General features: G+C 45.8%; 2 protein-coding genes across 2 annotated transcripts in view; one reads left to right on the forward strand and one right to left on the reverse strand.

Moving 5' to 3' along the window:
• Positions 1-1,090: 1,090 nt before the first annotated feature.
• GSN (gelsolin) lies at positions 1,091-13,742 on the forward strand. Its single transcript, XM_010136394.1, has 17 exons — positions 1,091-1,284; positions 2,486-2,687; positions 3,427-3,581; positions 4,705-4,866; positions 5,100-5,222; positions 5,488-5,577; positions 6,497-6,629; positions 6,984-7,072; positions 7,852-8,067; positions 8,847-8,980; positions 9,721-9,811; positions 10,253-10,423; positions 11,328-11,505; positions 11,788-11,912; positions 12,417-12,494; positions 12,800-12,860; positions 13,274-13,742. Exons 1-17 carry the CDS (start codon positions 1,201-1,203, stop codon positions 13,441-13,443), a joined length of 2,262 nt encoding a protein of 753 aa, XP_010134696.1. The 5' UTR covers positions 1,091-1,200; the 3' UTR covers positions 13,444-13,742.
• Positions 13,743-15,179: 1,437 nt separating this feature from the next.
• The window catches only part of STOM (stomatin), a 7,868-nt gene continuing 5,606 nt past the window's right edge, over positions 15,180-17,441 (reverse strand). The window contains exons 7-8 of the mRNA XM_010136395.1: positions 16,931-17,065; positions 15,180-15,374 (exon numbers count right to left, since the gene is read on the reverse strand). Coding sequence (XP_010134697.1) covers positions 15,180-15,374; positions 16,931-17,065 — 330 coding nt within the window. The remainder of the gene's footprint in view (positions 15,375-16,930; positions 17,066-17,441) is intronic.

Below are 17,441 nucleotides of genomic sequence, written 5' to 3' on the forward strand. Positions count from 1 at the left end.
TGTTTGGCCTTCCTGGGTACTCATCGCCACGTCCCAGAGAGCCTGGCCAGGCGGGTCTCTGTGCATCCCTGGGGTGGTGTTCAGCAGATGCTGATCACAGACACTGCTGCCAGCATCTCCACTGTAGGAGGAGCTCCCAGAGAGCTCTCTGTCCACACAGAGGAGTTGTACCACCTCTGGTAAGTGCCTGGGGTTGCTCCATTCCTGGGGTGCCGCAGGGGGAAGTTTACTGCACGGTTCACCTGCTGCACACACTGGGACACCATGGAAGGTTGGCTGGCTGAAGCATGAGATGGTTGGAAGAACAAGCTCTTTGCTGGTGGCAGATCACTGGTATGCTACAATCAGCTGTTCCATGTTGTAATTCCATTGAACTGGGTAGGTTTGATGGTGGTTATATTCCTGTCACAGGGTCTAGCTACTTCCTCAGTAATGTTTGATTGTGAAAGTACTGAATTAGCTCTTGTTCTGTCACCTACCAGACTACTAATGCCCTTCTGCTAACACATGTGGTGTGTGGACCCATCTCAGACCCCTCCAGAGTGTATTACTTTGATCATAGCTTGTGAGGAGATGCATTCGGGCACCAGACACGCAGAGCACACGATGAGTTCTGCATCTTGCTCCTCTGACAAGCTCCAGAGGTGAGAGTGTATTCCTCAGGTTACTCGGTTGTATCCTTCCAGTGCTTCTCTGTTCTTCTGAGATCCAAAACCTCTTTCTCTGCAGTTGTTGCCATCTGGAACAGCTTCCCCATCCTTCTGCGTCTCATCAACTTTCCATTTATTTGCAGTTTTCAGCTGACAAAATGTTGCCTCTGTTGCCGATGTCTCTTCGTTTCTTCCTCTCTCCCTGGCCTCATGGCTAGGTATTTGGCCTGTTTGAACGGTCGGCTGTAATGGGTAACACATTGTCTCGAGTTATTGTCTGCTGGGATTAAACATCTGTAAGTAGCTGAAGGAGTCTCTGGGACTTCCAAGAGGACTGTTGCACAAACACGTTACGCCCCTGTATTGTGGAGGGGGTGGGTGTGTTTGTCTCTGATAAAAGATTGGCTTCTGCAGTTCAGCTTCACTAGCAGCGAGAGGAGGAGGGAGCTGGGACTCGCAGCAGCTTCTGCAGGAGCAAGGAGAAGCCCATTGGCTGATAGCACTGGGCAAACAGGACTTCAATTGTATTTTCCTCACCATTTTTTGCACAATGGCTCTAAAGCTGAACTGTGTTAGCTCAGTGTCTCTTGCAGGGCTTGGATATGTTGTTACAGCAGTTGTGCTTTCAGCTGTGGTAAGTCATTAACACTGCAAACGTTGAAAAACTTCTGTTTTTCAACCACACTCTTTTAACTCTTCATAAGGAGTTTGTCCAGTTTTAAAGTGGGAATTTGGGAGAAATGAGGTCAGGCTGACTGGAGTCCTGATGGTGAAGTTCATTGTTTCTGTCTTTGATACTTGATTTCAGCTCAGGAATCCTTTAGGTAGCTAACTTGCTATTTTGCTTCCTAGTTTGTAACATTCTTTATTTCTGCCTTGAAAGCTGAGCGTATCGTACTTTTGTCCACCAGCTACTGTGAACTATCTTCTTTGTCAAAATACTGAATGCCTCTAATATAACAATTTACTTTTTTCTTCCCTGTTATCTGATTCTCTCAAAGGCATGCTGTAATATATGGACAAACTTACAATTTGCCATACAACAGAAATGTTTTATTTCCTTTCAGTGTTACCAAAGTGAATTCTTTTATACTATAGTTACAGAAAAGTGTTCACTAATTTTGTTAAAGGGATGGACTATGTATTGTGAATGCATTGCCTAAGTGTGACAGTACCTGTATTAAACCCAAACTGCAGTGTCCGTAGGACAGGGGGTTGTGTACATCAGTGTAATTCATATAAGGGAACAGTCATGCAGAAGTACTGAACTAACATGTCAGAACAGAATAGATACAAGAAATCTGTTAATTATCAAACTCTTTGATGATATTCACAACATTTTCCAGAAAGAGCTGGGTAAGATCACGCAGATTTTCGCAAAACTGTGAATACTGTTTGTGCAAGATGTGCAACATATATAGTTAAAAGGGGGTTATTTTCTGCAGTCTTGAACATCATGCAGCATTTATAGAACAGAACAGTCAGCAAGGGGAATAGTCTGTCACTTACGTGCCTTATTGAAAAGCTATAAATTGGTAAAGAAAATATGTAGAGTAAAATCAGGAGAGGTAGACAGAAAACGGAGGAAAAAGAGTCTCAGAAAAAGTTCAGAGATAAGCCAGGGAGTTGACTGGAGGGGAAAATTAACAGTGATCAATCGAGAGATATTCCCCCTGCCTTTTTTTTTATTTTTCTTCAAAATTCAGTGCAAGAGAAAAAAGGAAAGTTTCGACTTATTGCCTGGAACAATAGTTAAGGGATCAGAAGCAATATAATCTAAACACACGCTTCCTTGTACTGTAGCTATTGAACAACACTCTCTGTGTCGCCCCTAGCCTGTCAGCATGGTGGAACACGCTGAGTTTGCCAAGGCTGGGAAGGAACCTGGCCTTCAGATTTGGAGGATCGAGAAATTTGATTTGGTACCAGTGCCAAAAAATCTGTATGGAGACTTCTTCACCGGAGATTCCTATCTGGTGCTGAACACCATCAAACAGCGGAGTGGGAACCTCCAGTACGACCTGCATTACTGGTTAGGTGAGTCTGATGGGAGTGCCTGTGCTGAACTGGGAGCCCAAAGTGAACTCTGTTCCTCTCACTACACCAGCATTGTCCAGTAAGTCTTACCCAAGGAAATAAAAAAGCAAAACTGGCAGTTCAGGGAGAATGCAGTTTTGGGTGCCTGTAGTACTACTGACCTTAAATATTTGACCTGGTTTCTGCACTAGTGAGTAGAGCCTTCTCTGTACCTAGAAACAGCTTTTTCTGATCCAGGTGACAGAATTAAGTCCCTGTTCTCCAGAGGCTCTTATCAAGCCCATGGAGAAGAGAAGATCTTAGGCCAAAGGGGTGGCTGAAATCCTTTCTGTCTGAACAGATGGAGATCAGTTGTTATCCTCCTGCCTCAATGAGTGGGAATTTTCTCCCTGAAGTTCAGACCTCCTAACTGGGCACCTGCAGTAAACACCACCGAGTAACAATGCAAGGCTTTCTCCACATCCTCCAGAACCGAGACTCTGATAGTGTCATAGTTAAAGCCATGTCAGTAGGTTGCCTCCAGAGAGGCAAACTGCTGTGGAACTGGTGCCCCACTAGTGACTACAGCCTTCATAAAGTCTACCTACAGATTCACCAGTCTGTGTGTTTGCTCCATAGCACGTTTCCTTCCAGGACAGGGTGAAATGGCAGAAGAAAAATGAATGATACCTGTCAAAGAGGCAGCTGGGAGGCAGTGAACCCTGCTTTCACTCCAAGTTGTTGCCTTTCCCATTCTTAGGAGATGAAAGCTCTCAAGATGAGCGTGGGGCAGCTGCCATCTTCACTGTCCAGATGGATGACTACCTTCATGGGAAGGCTGTTCAGCATCGCGAAGTGCAAGGCCATGAGTCCTCAACTTTCCTGGGGTACTTCAAATCTGGCATCAAGTACAAGGTAGGTGATGACTGGGTCTTCATACTACCAGGCTGAGTCAAGTTTGCAAGAAATGGCACCCTGCCCACTGCCCAATTCTCAGAAGAATGAAAGTAGCCGTCTTTCCAGTTGCTTAAAAACCATTTTCAACCAGATGTTTTCAATGCGTTGGAGCTGACAGGGTGGAGAACAGCAGATCCCACTGGGAGAGTTTTGGCTGAATTAATAATACACAAGCGAAACCCCACGAAATTTTAGGAATCAAGGTTTTGTTTTTCTTTGAGAAGCTGAGGAAAGAGCAGTCCCAAGGCATCTGGAATGAATTAATAAACAGCAATCTGAGTTAATGGGAAACGCCCACCCAGCAGATTTAACTTCTGCCCACTTTATATAACAGAGTTTGACTGTTCCAGTCTTTGTGTTCAGCCCACCTCGTTCACATACGTAATGGTTTGGTAGAGTACATGAACAGTAGTGGGGGTTACTGTTCCGGGTCATTGCAGTCAAGTAGAACAGGTGAAGTAAAAACATACACTCAAGAGCAGTTACATTTGTCAGAAATCCAGTGGCACGAGGAAAGCAGTATCAGGTCAAATGCTTGCAAAGTGCTTATGTTTCCCCATGCCTAAGACTTCCTTGTCTTTCTGTTTGGCTTATTTCCGGGTCATTTGTTGTTGTTTTCATTCATTTGAGTTTGGGTATGCTTTTTTGAGAATAACTGATGTTAGTCCTGTTGCCTACATTGGTAAGTAATTCCGAGTACCTATCAGCAGAGAAGATGAATCCTGGAGTTGGGATAACTTCTGGTAGGCAGGACATACAATACACAAGGAAATACACACTTCAGCCCACCAGTCAACATCCTCTTGATACCTCAACTTATTGTGATTGTCTTCAAATGTGGAGATCTCCAACTGTACTGTATCAGAGCCCCTTAGACGCTATGGGAATGGATAGCTGGGATGTATCGATAGATAGACGCTATACGAAAGCCCAGCCTGGGCCAACGAGCTCTCTTTGCAAGCTGCTGCTGCCCCTTTTTCCTGTGAGAGGCAAAAACTGCTCACTGGTAGCAAATCAGTAGGGATTTAATTTTTTCTGAAGCAATAGCACAAGTGTGACTTGTTCGTTTGTTTTCCCATAGGCTGGTGGTGTAGCTTCTGGCTTCAGACATGTGGTTCCCAATGAAGTAACTGTGCAGAGGCTTCTGCAGGTCAAAGGCAGGCGAGCAGTTCGTGCAACGGAGGTCCCTGTGTCCTGGGAGAGCTTCAACACAGGGGACTGTTTCATCCTTGACCTCGGCAGTGTAAGTACCATGTAAAAGACAGATTTGGGAGGCTTTCAGGGGCAGAAGATGCCTGGTTAGTTCCTTAAGGATTTTTTTCCCCACTCTGTTGAAGCTATCTCAAGTGCTGAGCATTCTGAAACATGGTGTCACCAGTCCTTTAACATCTTTCAGTCGCAGCCGTACTGCCATCTCCTCTAGACAGGGGCTGTTTAATGTTCCAACAGCTGCATGGTCTTTCTCTTTTTCCCCAGAATATCTTCCAGTGGTGTGGCTCCCACAGCATGCTGGCCAAGGGTATCCGGGACAATGAGCGGAACGGCCGTGCCAGGGTCTACGTTTCAGAGGAAGGATCAGAGCGGGAGGAAATGCTTCAGGTTATTCACTTTGTCCATTTGCCTGTGCTGGAGTGGGAAGGGTGGTGTGTGGAAGAACGGGTGGGATGGGTGGTGTGTGTCTTTACGTATGAAGTGTTAGTGGTGTAACATTCAGTTCAGTGCAGACTTGGTTCTCTGCATCACTGGGACGTTATGGTATATTTTCACTGTTGTCGATCCAGAAGTTTCTTCTACTTGTTCTTGTGGCTGGAGCACTTGGGGAACAGACCTCCTCTTGGCTGATGATGTTTTTCCTCTTTCACAGGTCCTGGGACCAAAGCCGAGTTTGCCACCAGGAGCTTCTGATGACACCAAAACTGACACAACCAATAGAAGGCTGGCCAAGCTCTATAAGGTAACAAGAAACAGATGGACACTAACAAAGAACCTTGTGGAGAATGGAACAATCTTTGTGCAATTAGATGGAGCTGGAATAGCAGAGAGTTGCTGAGCCAAGTCCTGCTTCTGCCTTTGCTGTTAGCTTTTACTGCAGTTTTCTGTATGAACCCTGGTGGCTTACACGGCATTTCCACATGCTTTCTCTTGTCTTTATCACCACGTGAGACAGCTGGGACTTCCTTGGAATTTTTGAGGGAAAGGCAGGGTGTGAAATGAGTGGGGAAAAAAGGGAGTTTTCCTTTGTGTTATCAGGCACTGTGTTAGGAAGATGACAGGAAAGAACTAGAGGTCTAGGATCTACCCCTTTCCCCATCCAGTGAGTGTAAGATTTGGAAGGTGACATTTGCCACCAGATAGTGTAAGTGTAGAATAACATCCAAGACTTTTTGGGAGGAATCTTCTCTACAGCAGTCTCTGGAAATGATACGGTGAATGTCTGCCAAGATGGTTTGAAATGTGGCCCGTTACCCGTTAGTCAGTACCGGAACTCAGACTGTTAGACCCACTCGATACAGGGCAGCCTATTCACAGTTACCCAGGCAGCCCCCACCAGTTCTTGAGTGCAGTTGGTTTGCTTTAGAAGGTACTTCTTGGCCGCTTGTGCCAGAAGGATATTTACCATTTTGAATCTTTCTATGAGTCTTTCTTTGGTCCCAGTTGCTTTTCTAGAAGTACTTGAAATCTTCAGTGTAAGTGTTATGTTTTTGTCATACTGTGGCTGTGTCAGAGGTATCCTGTTAGTAAAACAATGCTGCCTGAAGCAGCCAATGCATTCAAATTGATTTCCTTTTCCTTCTTTGAGTTTTGGACTATCGCCATGAAGCTGGAGGGGAGCTGGCAATGCCTTATCTGATCTCCCTGCTGTGTTGTGACAGGTCTCCAACGGGGCTGGGAACATGGCAGTCTCACTGGTGGCAGACGAGAACCCCTTCTCCCAGGCAGCCCTGCACACAGACGACTGCTTCATCCTGGACCATGGCACAGATGGAAAGATCTTTGTTTGGAAAGGTGAAGCTGTTTACACATGCCTAGGACCTTCAGCTGGTTACCAATCCCTGTTTCTGTCAAGCTGGGAAGGGGAACATGGTGGTGGTGCTTTTCAGGGCAGCTTTGGATAGCATTAGCCATCTCAGAAAAGCACTCTCGTCTGAATTGTCAGGCACTGAGGCATGGGGTCTTTAGTCTAGAGAATTAAAGGCAGGATCCTGGGAACCAGGAAGAAAAATCTTAGTTGATATCACGAGTAGAAAGGCAACTGTTGACTCTGCTGTTGCAAAAGATACAAGTAGCTGGGACAGTTTCTTCTCTGGGTACGCAGATATTTTTAACAGTTGACCTCCTTTCCCTCTATTTTCGTTAAAGGCAGGAGTGCCAACTCTGAGGAGAAGGCAGCAGCACTGAAAACAGCTTCTGAGTTCATTGATAAGATGGGTTATCCGAAACACACCCAGGTAAGGATGTGCAGCCCTCCTATGGCCAACCCCCATCCACCACTGGAGTTACTCCTCTGCCACACAGGCCCCTGACTCCAGACCACGGCTCTTGCAAAGTGTTATGAGCCATGTTTCAAGCAGCTTCTGTTCTGGGTGATCTACACTTCTGCAGGGAGACACTGCAGTATTGCTCCTGGGCTAACACTGTCTTTAATACAGCATCCACCACAACACAACTAGTACTTACCGTTTCTTCATCTCAGGCATCTTTTTAACTTTTCTATGACCTCTCTCCAAAGAGTGAAAAAGAGAAGACATAGATAAACCTGCCCTTCTTGTCCTTAGGAAGATGATTCTGAAGGCTGAATGTCTCTTCAGCCTTCCTGAGAACTCAGAGACTGACTCTGCATCCCAGAGCATAGTAGTGGTCACAGTATTGACCTTCTAGGTGTAGTTACGCAGAGGCTTATAGACTGAGTAACACTGACTTGAAAGAAACAGATCCCCTCAAACTGGTGGTCACACTGTCATGTGTCTGTTCTCTTGGAAAAGATCTGCACAGTACGGTAGCAGCAGGAGGTACTATTTATCACTGTGTCTCTGACCGTGGCGTCAGTGAGACCTGAGATTGCTCTGGTACCGCATCATGGCACAAGCATTTCACTGCTGTGACTTCAGAAGAGTTGTACCAGGCAATTCCGTCAGCCTGAAACCAGGGCTCACATGGAGCCAGAGCTGGAGCTGTGCGGGATGGGTGGGTCAAGGCTGCTCCTGACGGGCTGGTTCATTTGTTCCAGGTCCAAGTCCTCCCTGAGAGTGGTGAGACACCTTTGTTTAAGCAATTCTTCAAGAACTGGCGGGACAGGGACCAGACAGAAGGACTGGGGCAGGCTTACGTTTCTGGTCACGTGGCCAAGATTGAGAAGGTCCCTTTCGATGCTGCCACTCTGCACACCTCCAAGGCCATGGCTGCCCAGCACGGCATGGAGGATGACGGCTCTGGCACGAAACAGGTAAGCAGTGTCAGAATCCCTCTGGGAAGGTTTCCAGCATTTTCTTTGCTACTTGACATAATTCCCGCAAGAATAGCAAGACAAACTGAGGCCTGAGAGTCATCAATGCTACCATTTCCTACATGCTGGGGAGTTTTTGGCACCAGAAATAGCAGCAGGATCTTGAGAGACCTGCAGATAAGCAGTGTAGAGTTCTGTTAATTTTGACCACAAGATTTCCCTGGGGGCAATGCTTCACCCATCAGTGTGGACCCAGAATTCTTGTTCCTCCTCCTTGATCTCCTGTTGCCATCACACATGTGATGGGTGACTGTCTCAGAGCACCTTTCTCATGCACCTGTACTTGTGCATTTGCACAGAGAAGCAGTAGTGAGAGGGGCTTGAAAGGGCCGAGTACTGTCCAAAAGCCCACAGAGATTCAAGCCAATGTTAGACCTCAGGAGTTCTCAGTAAAGCCTAAAAGCTCTGTTCCTGACCGCCTGACTGAGAGAGACTGAGGTGATCGTGTCAGCTACAAAATGGGCATTGGTGCTGGTAGCCTGACTCGCATTCTCTCCAGTGGCTCTGGCTGACTTCAGCCAAGGTCTGGGAGCTCGTGGTAGGATAAGCTATGTGAACCCTGGCTGCAGGCTGGGAGTGCCCAGCTCTGGGCGGTGTTGCCAGCAGATGGGGCTGCAGGACTGCCAGGGGAAAAAGTGGAACAGGAGCTCCAGCAGCAAAGTCTGCTTATTCTGCTGTCACGTTGAACTTAGACTGTTTCTGTTCCCCTCCTTTTCTAGATTTGGAGAATAGAAGGCTCAGATAAAGTGCCAGTGAATCCTTCAACGTATGGCCAGTTCTACGGAGGGGACAGCTATATCATCTTGTACAACTACCAGCACGCAGGAAAGCAGGGACAGATTATTTACACTTGGTAAGAAAGTGTTCCTGATACAGGTCAGGAAACACTGGGCTGTGTGGGACTGAGAGTCCACTTCTTTAATGCTGGATCACTGCTGGTTCCTGCTTACAGAGGATCTTCAGGGGAAAAGTTTTGCCCTGGATAACTTTCCCTTGCAAGCAAAACAGTACCAGAGATCTGGAAGGTTTTGTTTGAAGTGGAACAATGGGGGGAATTACTGTTTTTCCCCCCAGTAGTAGTTACTCCCTTCTTTGGATCAAGCTCTAATTCTCTTTACAGAGTTTCTACATCTTTTGAGACCACAGTATCTAGTTTTTGATACTCTGCCGCCTCAGCTGGTGGTTTAGGACTGTTAGAGTTCCCAGACTATGCCCTTAAAGAGGAGTTTTTCAGCAGGCAATCTCACAGGGCTCATCCTGCAGGCAGAGAGGGCCCAGACAAGTGAATTTAAATCTGAAAGGATGCAGCCTGGGATGGGGCTGCACGTGTGGGTCCTAGTAACAGTACTAGCTTTTAACTAGCTGCTAGAAAGATAATGGCAGATAGGCACAAAGAGAGTAAAGACTCTGCTTATTACCTAGAAAACATTCTTGTCTCCTGAAATCACTGTGTTACAGGATAGTGAATTTCTCCCTCATGTCGATTGAAGTGCTGCAGAGGTTTGGTAACAAAGGTTTTCCTTTGTGATGTAAGGGATGTGTGTGTGGGGAGAAGGGCTTAAAATAAACCTCCAATTTTACCTTGTCATACAGGCAGGGTGCAGATTCCACTCAAGATGAAATCGCGACCTCTGCCTTCCTCACGGTGCAGCTGGATGAGGAGCTGGGGGGCAGCCCTGTGCAGGTAAAAATGCCGAATACAACCAACCAAAACCCCGACACTGTGGGTGTGAATGAGATGCACAGATAGCTAAATGATATCAGTCTGCAGGGGTGAGACCCAGTCATGCAGTAGCAGCTCCAGGCGTGGTGTAGGTGTTCTGAAGAGGCTGTGTGCCTCACGTACATGCCAGCTACTGCACAAGAAAATTTTACAAGAGGCCTGTTGTGACAGGGTTTGGCGACTGTTCCTTGTTACCCCTGGGCCAGCGGATCCCTCACCAGTACAATGAAATGGCAGTTGTGAGATGTCAGTTTGAACACTGACCTGTGTTTGTGCTCAGCTCCTGTGACCAGCTGGGTGGTACATGAATACTCCAGGTTGTAAAGGCCATTTCTAGTACGTCTTCTGCTCTTCTTCAGCAGTAGCAGCAGCTTAAAACTGAGCAAGTTTCTTTTTCTCTAGAAACGAGTAGTGCAAGGAAAAGAGCCGCCTCATCTGATGAGTATGTTTGGTGGGAAGCCCTTGATTGTTTACAAGGGTGGAACCTCTCGGGAAGGAGGCCAGACAACACCAGCAGAAACACGGCTGTTCCAGGTCCGATCCAGCACCTCAGGAGCTACCAGAGCAGTAGAGGTACGTGGAAGGAGTCACCTTTGGTGCTGAATGCACAGGCTGTGGTGGGAACATGATCCCTGTGAACAGAACAAGGGCCAAGCTGAGCTTTCTGATGAAAAGCAAAACACACTTTGAAAACTTTACAGGCTGTTAGAAGGTTCCTCTTTTTCCCTGGGTAAGTAGCAATAATCATTCCTTTCTAATTAGTTAAAATATCCCCTTGAAGGCATTTTCTCTGAAGTCCCCACCAGATGCTGCACCCTGCATACTATGATAGTTCTCAGACTGTTGAAAACCATTAGGATCTGGTCACTGGGACTTGTTCTAGGCCTGTGTGACACCACTGCTGAAGACAGAAAGTTCTAAATTCCCTATATGCAAATAGAACTTGTGCCAGGACGTAGGTTACGAGTCCCTCTCCTTTGAAAGAAAGTGCACACACAAAAAACGCCCCGTGCAGCAACAGAAGAGTGACTAAGTCCTAGTCAACAGCTGCAGGTGAGGCAAGAGCACTGTTTCAGGTCTGCAGCAACTCCCTAAGTGTCTCGCTTCAAGATGTCACATCCTTGTTGACACAGAGGAAACGACGTTAATGATTGACCAGCCTCAGCAGCAGGGACACTGCAGTCCTTAAATCTCCTGTCATAACCATTAAGACTGGCAAAACGACAGATCCGAGTGTTCTTAGGTCACACCTGTCTGCAGATTACACATGGAAACACACATTTATCTACTCTTCTCATAGAGTAACTCCTCACTCAGATACAGGCAAATGAATACACAACATATCTGACAGCCTTACGTGCTTGTGTGGAATCTCTCCTTTGCAGGTTAAACGATAGGTACTGATTTTTGTTTTGAAATAATGGGCTCCGTGTAGAGGACGATTGCATCTGACACGTGTCATGTTCTTTCTTTTCAGCTGGATGCTACAGCCAGTCAGCTGAACTCCAATGATGCCTTTGTCCTGAAAACTCCCTCTGCTGCTTACCTTTGGGTTGGCCAAGGAGCCAGTGATGCTGAGAAATCAGGAGCACAAGAGCTGCTGAATACACTGGGAGCAGCTCGCCCAGTGCAGGTTGCTGAGGGCAGAGAGCCAGGTGAGGGAGGCACAAAAGAGTCTGAGATTGTTCCTGTGTAGCTGCACATTCCCAGTAATTATTTCATGGATATTTTGTCTTCCAGAACAGGGAAACATAGATATAGGCACAGAGGGGCTTCTCTGAAGTATCTTCATCATGTCTAACAGCACACTCATGTTTGTAGGCCTTACAAGGCTTACGCTCTTGCCATACAAGAGTGCTTCAAGTCCTACCCAAACCATACTGATGTTGTAGTTTCCATGAGCAGCTGAAGCATCAGTATCTCTTTCTCTTTTTCAGATAATTTCTGGGCAGCTTTGGGTGGAAAAGCTCCTTACCGTACCTCCCCCCGGCTGAAGGACAAGAAGATGGATGCTCACCCGCCTCGTCTTTTTGCATGCTCCAACAAGAGCGGACGCTTCACTGTGAGTATCTAAGTCAATCAATTCAACATTGGTGTGACAAGGCTGGAGAAACTCAGTCCCAGTCTGCTGTGAGCCAACCACCAGGTTGTTACACCTCAGCTTCCTTGGCAGCATTGCCTCCAGAGGGAAAGCATCAGCAGACAGCAGCTGCGTTGTCAGCACAGCAACCTTCTGAAGCATGAAACTGGTCCTCTCCTGGTTAACAACTAACATTCACTCCTCAGATTTTAATTTGTGAATCTTCAAGTAAAACGAAGCAGCATTACAGGTCTTGGGCATGAGTGAAGGACAGTTTCTTTGGGTAGACAGAGGCTGACTTTGAGTTCTGTGGTCTAAGAACACTCTGCCATAGCCTGAGCTGCATGATCAAACACCATGCCAGCATCTGGCTTCGTGCATCTCACTTGACAAGAGGTGGAACTAGAACCTCTGTGAACTGGGTTTCTCCTGTAAAAGTAAAGTGGCATTTGAAGTGTGTGCTCATCCTAACCTTATGTTTTCCAGATTGAAGAAGTTCCTGGAGATCTGACTCAGGATGACCTTGCTACAGATGATGTCATGCTCCTTGACACATGGGATCAGGTATGGCATGTTTACCCAGTCAAGAGAGGAGCAAAGAATAGGCACAAACCGGGTCTATACTAAGACTCAAACTGCAGATAAAACACAGTCTAAAGGCTTTTTGTTATCTACCAATAGCTTGAAGGCTAAAGCCTTTAGCCTAAAGGCTTTTTGTTATCTACCAATAGCTTTAGTCACATAGTCAAGACACCAATATAAGCACGTTCCTGTTGTGTGACACACTGTTCACTGAGACTGTCTAAATTACCCTTTCATAAAAGAGTGATTGTTGATGAAATAATTAATATGGGGGTTTTTATCTTTAGGTCTTTGTATGGATTGGGAAAGATGCCCAAGAAGAAGAGAAGACTGAGGCTTTGAAATCGGGTAATGTCACATTTTCCTCTCTGAACTAACCCATTATCTCACTCTCTGATCCTAAGGCAGGCGATTTAATACACAGAGAAATGTATCCTAGTCACAGCATAACATTCAGTGCTGTGATCAGAGATCACATCTCTCAAGAAAGGAGGATCCCTAAAATCACAAACTGTGCTCAACCCCCAGCACTGGAAAACTACCCTTGTGTGGGTAGCTCCCACTGTATTACAGCGTTTGAGAACCCCAGTGTCTGTTCACTATGAACAAGCACCAGTCTTCTACCAGGGGCAGATAAAACCAGACTGAAAACTGTTTTGGTGTTTAAAATACAAAGTTATATCTCTACAGTTAAGGTGTTTCAGCCCTTGCTTTCTAAGACTCATACTCTATGAGCTTTCCTTCTACTTCTGTGTTTTCAGCTAAGCGGTACATCGAGACGGATCCAGCCAGCCGTGACAAGAGAACTCCAGTGACAGTCATCAAGCAAGGGTTTGAGCCACCAACCTTCTCCGGCTGGTTTCTGGGCTGGGATGACGACTACTGGTCTGTCGACCCTCTACAGCGAGCGATGGCAGATGTCGATGTCTGAGTAACAAGTTTTGTCTTTTTTGAATGGAGCAAGTTTAGTGCCTTCAAGAGCTACTTCCTCCTGCAGGATGCACGTTAACAAGGCAATGATGTTAATAGCCAATTAGCTGTGTAGTAATTACCAGAAACAATCATGACCAGTCATTGATCCTGCTCTTTGCTTTGAATATATTTAATACAATAAAGCTTGTATGGAATACATGAACAGAAATGGTGGGGTTTGTTACCAAGGAGAAAAAGTTCAACAGAAGCTGTAGATCCCACATTTGAACTTGCTTGAAACAAATACAGGTTAGAAAATGGAACCTTCTTTGTGCCATTTTTGCACGTGGTTACAGAAATGATTTTGGGATGGTGTTGCTCTCCCCTCACCAGAATTATTAGCATTTATGACCCTGAAGAATTAACAGGATTCTGCTCTTTCAGAAAGTCACTCATGAGCAAACAGCATGGTTTTTTATTCAGTATGAGAGCAAGATGTGTGCTGCTGGCATCAACAAGAACCCCCAGGGGTGGCCATATACAGCAGCAGCAGTGGGAGTTACAGGTTCCCTCTTCTTCCCCAAGGATTAACCTCAAGCTCTGCAGTTACTCTCTCTCCCACCTGAAGCGCGTGAGCACAGTATAGCAAATTATTATGGCTTTGTTAACCACCTTTTTCCCCCCTCTCCCAGCAAAAAGTCCAGCTCAGCTCACACTGAAGTGGTGACACAGACAGGTTACTGCTTTTATCATGCAGAGGAAGAAAAAAGGTCACAGCAAACAGGCAGAAGAGAGACAGCACCAATTAGCTGAAGCCCCAGTGGTGCCTGGGCTTCTTTTCCTAACAGTGACAAAGGCACAATGCATCGAGCACAGGTAAACAGACTTTGGCCTTACAGAAAACCTGTAAACGCAGAATGATCAGAGCAGACAGGTGATAAGAAACAGGTTCAGCACTTCAGGCTGGCCACTGTGAGAAGGGCACTTGTGTCTTTAGTCTTGGCTTTTCACTGCCACCTCCCAATAAAGACCAGATGCCAAACTTGGTGATGGTGGTAGCCCGAAGAACCTCTCGCACCCCAGCTCTAATTCCTGTCGTTTTAATCTGTAATGACATCTGCTAACCAGGTACAAAATGTGAACACAGTTTAGCGGGCTGACAGCTCCGCACTACACAAGCTGCAGAGTACATGCTTTTGGTATTGAGGATAAGCCATTAGTGGCACAGCAACTACTACAGGTCTGCTCAGAAGCAGCATCCACAGGTCAATCAGTAATGTAGAACAGTTCAGCATTTTCTGCCGAACGTCACCACCCCCTGGAATTACTGAGGTCTTACTGCCTGGAGAAGCAGGTTTTAGACCTGGGTAAAATGCAGGAGTCAGTACTTTGGCTTTTAAAAAAGTATTTTAAGAGAGATAGATAAAGGCGGCCCCAACAACGTTTCAGTGCTTCTTTTAAGCATACATCTCTACAGGCACACCAGACCACAGAACACCTCATCACAGGGGTTTACAGACTGTTTGAAAAGGGAGGTTACAGATAAAAGCTGGCCCAGCCGGGACAGTATGGGTACCTCCTGACTTAAAATCATTCTCTGCTGGTACTCACTGTGAGAGGTTTTCCATTTCAAACAACCATGACATATAACTTGTATAATTTGGTTAACACCGCTGTAAACTATAATACACAGGGAATTAATTCAGTGCTGCAAACATGTGCGGTAGCAAAAACGCCCGACCCCGGCCTCTCTCCCTAGCGATTGGCACCTACGAGGCCCTGCAGCATGTTTATGGGCAATGGGAAGACAATGGTAGAGTTCTTCTCCGCGGCGATGGTGGTCAAGGTCTGCAAATAGCGGAGCTGAAGAGCAGCAGGGGACTCCGTAATAACCAGGGATGCCTCTTTCAGGGCCCTGGAAGCATTCATCTCACCCTCTGCTGCGATCACCTAGGGAAGCAAAGGGAAGGAAACTGAGTTCATTCTGGCACAGTGATAAACTAGACACCTGTAGGATGGCTTCAGCCTGAAGTCATACACCAGACACTGCTCATCACATTGCTTGAGTGACCTCCTCTCGCCGTGTTCTTTCAGCGGTTCTGCCTTTTTTCTCGCTCAGACTGAACTCCTCCCATCCTCTCTCCAGGCCCTGGCTGCCTGTCCTCCTCCGGTGCAGTTATCATCAGGATGCCAGATCACTGGCACCGTGCCATTGTGCATTTGTTCTAGTTTCCAAAACTTCTTCAGTGCTTCTTTCAGCACTGCCTCTCAAATCCAGAAGACATTCCCCATAGATACCTCAAAGCACTTTCTACTTAAGGCTGACATTTTCTTGTACCTATCAATCAGGGCTGGACAGGTCAACAGTGTGTTTCTTACTGGGGATGTACCTATTTACTCATTCTTTTTAATTACAAGCTCATCAGAGAAAGAAAGTCCTGCACTGGGACAATATAAATGTTTTCTGAAGAATGGCTGGGTTGGAGGATGGCACCGTTTTAACAGGGAAGTTATTGGTCAGGCAATTTATGTGTGTCAGCAAAGGCAAGCACACATTCCCCTACAGTGTTCTGTTGCAAGGGCACAATATTCTTTTAAATGTCAGAATAAATAATAATTAAAAAAAAAAATTACAAAGTAATTAAGCTTCCAAAAAATTAATACTTGGAGCAGCTTTTAGCCTTAAAGATCTCCTCCTAGGTGCACCACCAACTCCACATGCAATAATCTCTAGCCTTGAAGTCTAATGAAATTCAGTTTAGCATTTATTTCCCATGAAAATAAGAAATAAATCTTATAATTAGAACCTAAAGATAGGTTAACGAAACTCGTCATTAAGTGGCGGATATGAAAATCAGTCATATATATGCATAAAAAAAAAATCACGAGATGAACATCGTAAGATTAGATATAATTTTCATGGTGTGAGCTGAACTCGAGTAAACCTCCCTTTGCAAGAGACACTTCGAGTATTTAAATGCAAAGCTAACTTGCACAGCTCTAACTGCCCTTGAGGATTTCTACGCCAGACTTCAATGTTTAATTTCACCTTCTGCACCTCAGAAGGGAATAAGGTGCCACGACCAAACTGATCACTGCTCAGCTTAAGGGTGACAAAACTATTACAACTGTTGGTATGAAGTAACAAAGAGAAAACAAAGAACCTGCCTAAAATCAGGGCTAGTCAGGAAAAAGCTGGAAGTTTGGCTTCTAATTCACTGCAGGCTCTACTACTGACCTCAAAAGTGTTCTGGTTTTTCTTTTTTCTTGTTCTTGGAGTGTGGTAAAAAATGGGGCTTCTGCATTTATGAAAGAAATCTCACCTGCACAAACCACGATGAAACAGAGCAAACGTGCAGACATGAACCCACTAAACCCCTGCTCTGCTCTCCTGTTTGCCACAACACAGTCTGGCTGAGAATCCTCATCTTCTACGTCACCACATTACGTTATTCATGAAGAAAATAATAATAAATCAATGCAAAGCTACATGCTGGTGTTACTACCTTAGCTCTTGCCTCCCGGGCAGCTTCTGCCTCTGCAGCCATTGCTCTCTGCAGCTGGACAGGTAATTTCACGTCCTTAATCTCCACACGTTCCACCTTAATGCCCCAGTCATCCGTGGCGTCATCCAGTGTGGTCTACAGAAGGCAGGACAATTAAGTTACTCCATCTCCCTGGCTGCAAACACACATTCGGATAGGAAGAATGACCAATGAACCCAAGGGATTATTTTACAATTCTTGGACTTAAGGGCTTTGGATGTATGTGATGATTCAAAAATTACCAAAGCATAACTGTTGTAAACTAACAAAAAAAAAAAAACCCAAAACCCAGAGCTTGATTAATATGCTGAAGGAATTCTGCGGCACAATTTCCTTCACTGGTGTTGACCTGCTGATCCAGGAGAGCCCTCCTCACCTGAATCCCTCACTCCCACTGGTCCTTCACTGCTGAAGTCACTTGTTTTTAGTGTATGGAACAGCATCCCCATAGCTCTCAATAGGGTTTTCCCTA

The sequence above is a fragment of the Buceros rhinoceros genome, unplaced genomic scaffold, assembly GCF_000710305.1.
Source record: "Buceros rhinoceros silvestris isolate BGI_N320 unplaced genomic scaffold, ASM71030v1 scaffold15925, whole genome shotgun sequence".
In the NCBI taxonomy this organism is placed as follows: domain Eukaryota; kingdom Metazoa; phylum Chordata; class Aves; order Bucerotiformes; family Bucerotidae; genus Buceros; species Buceros rhinoceros.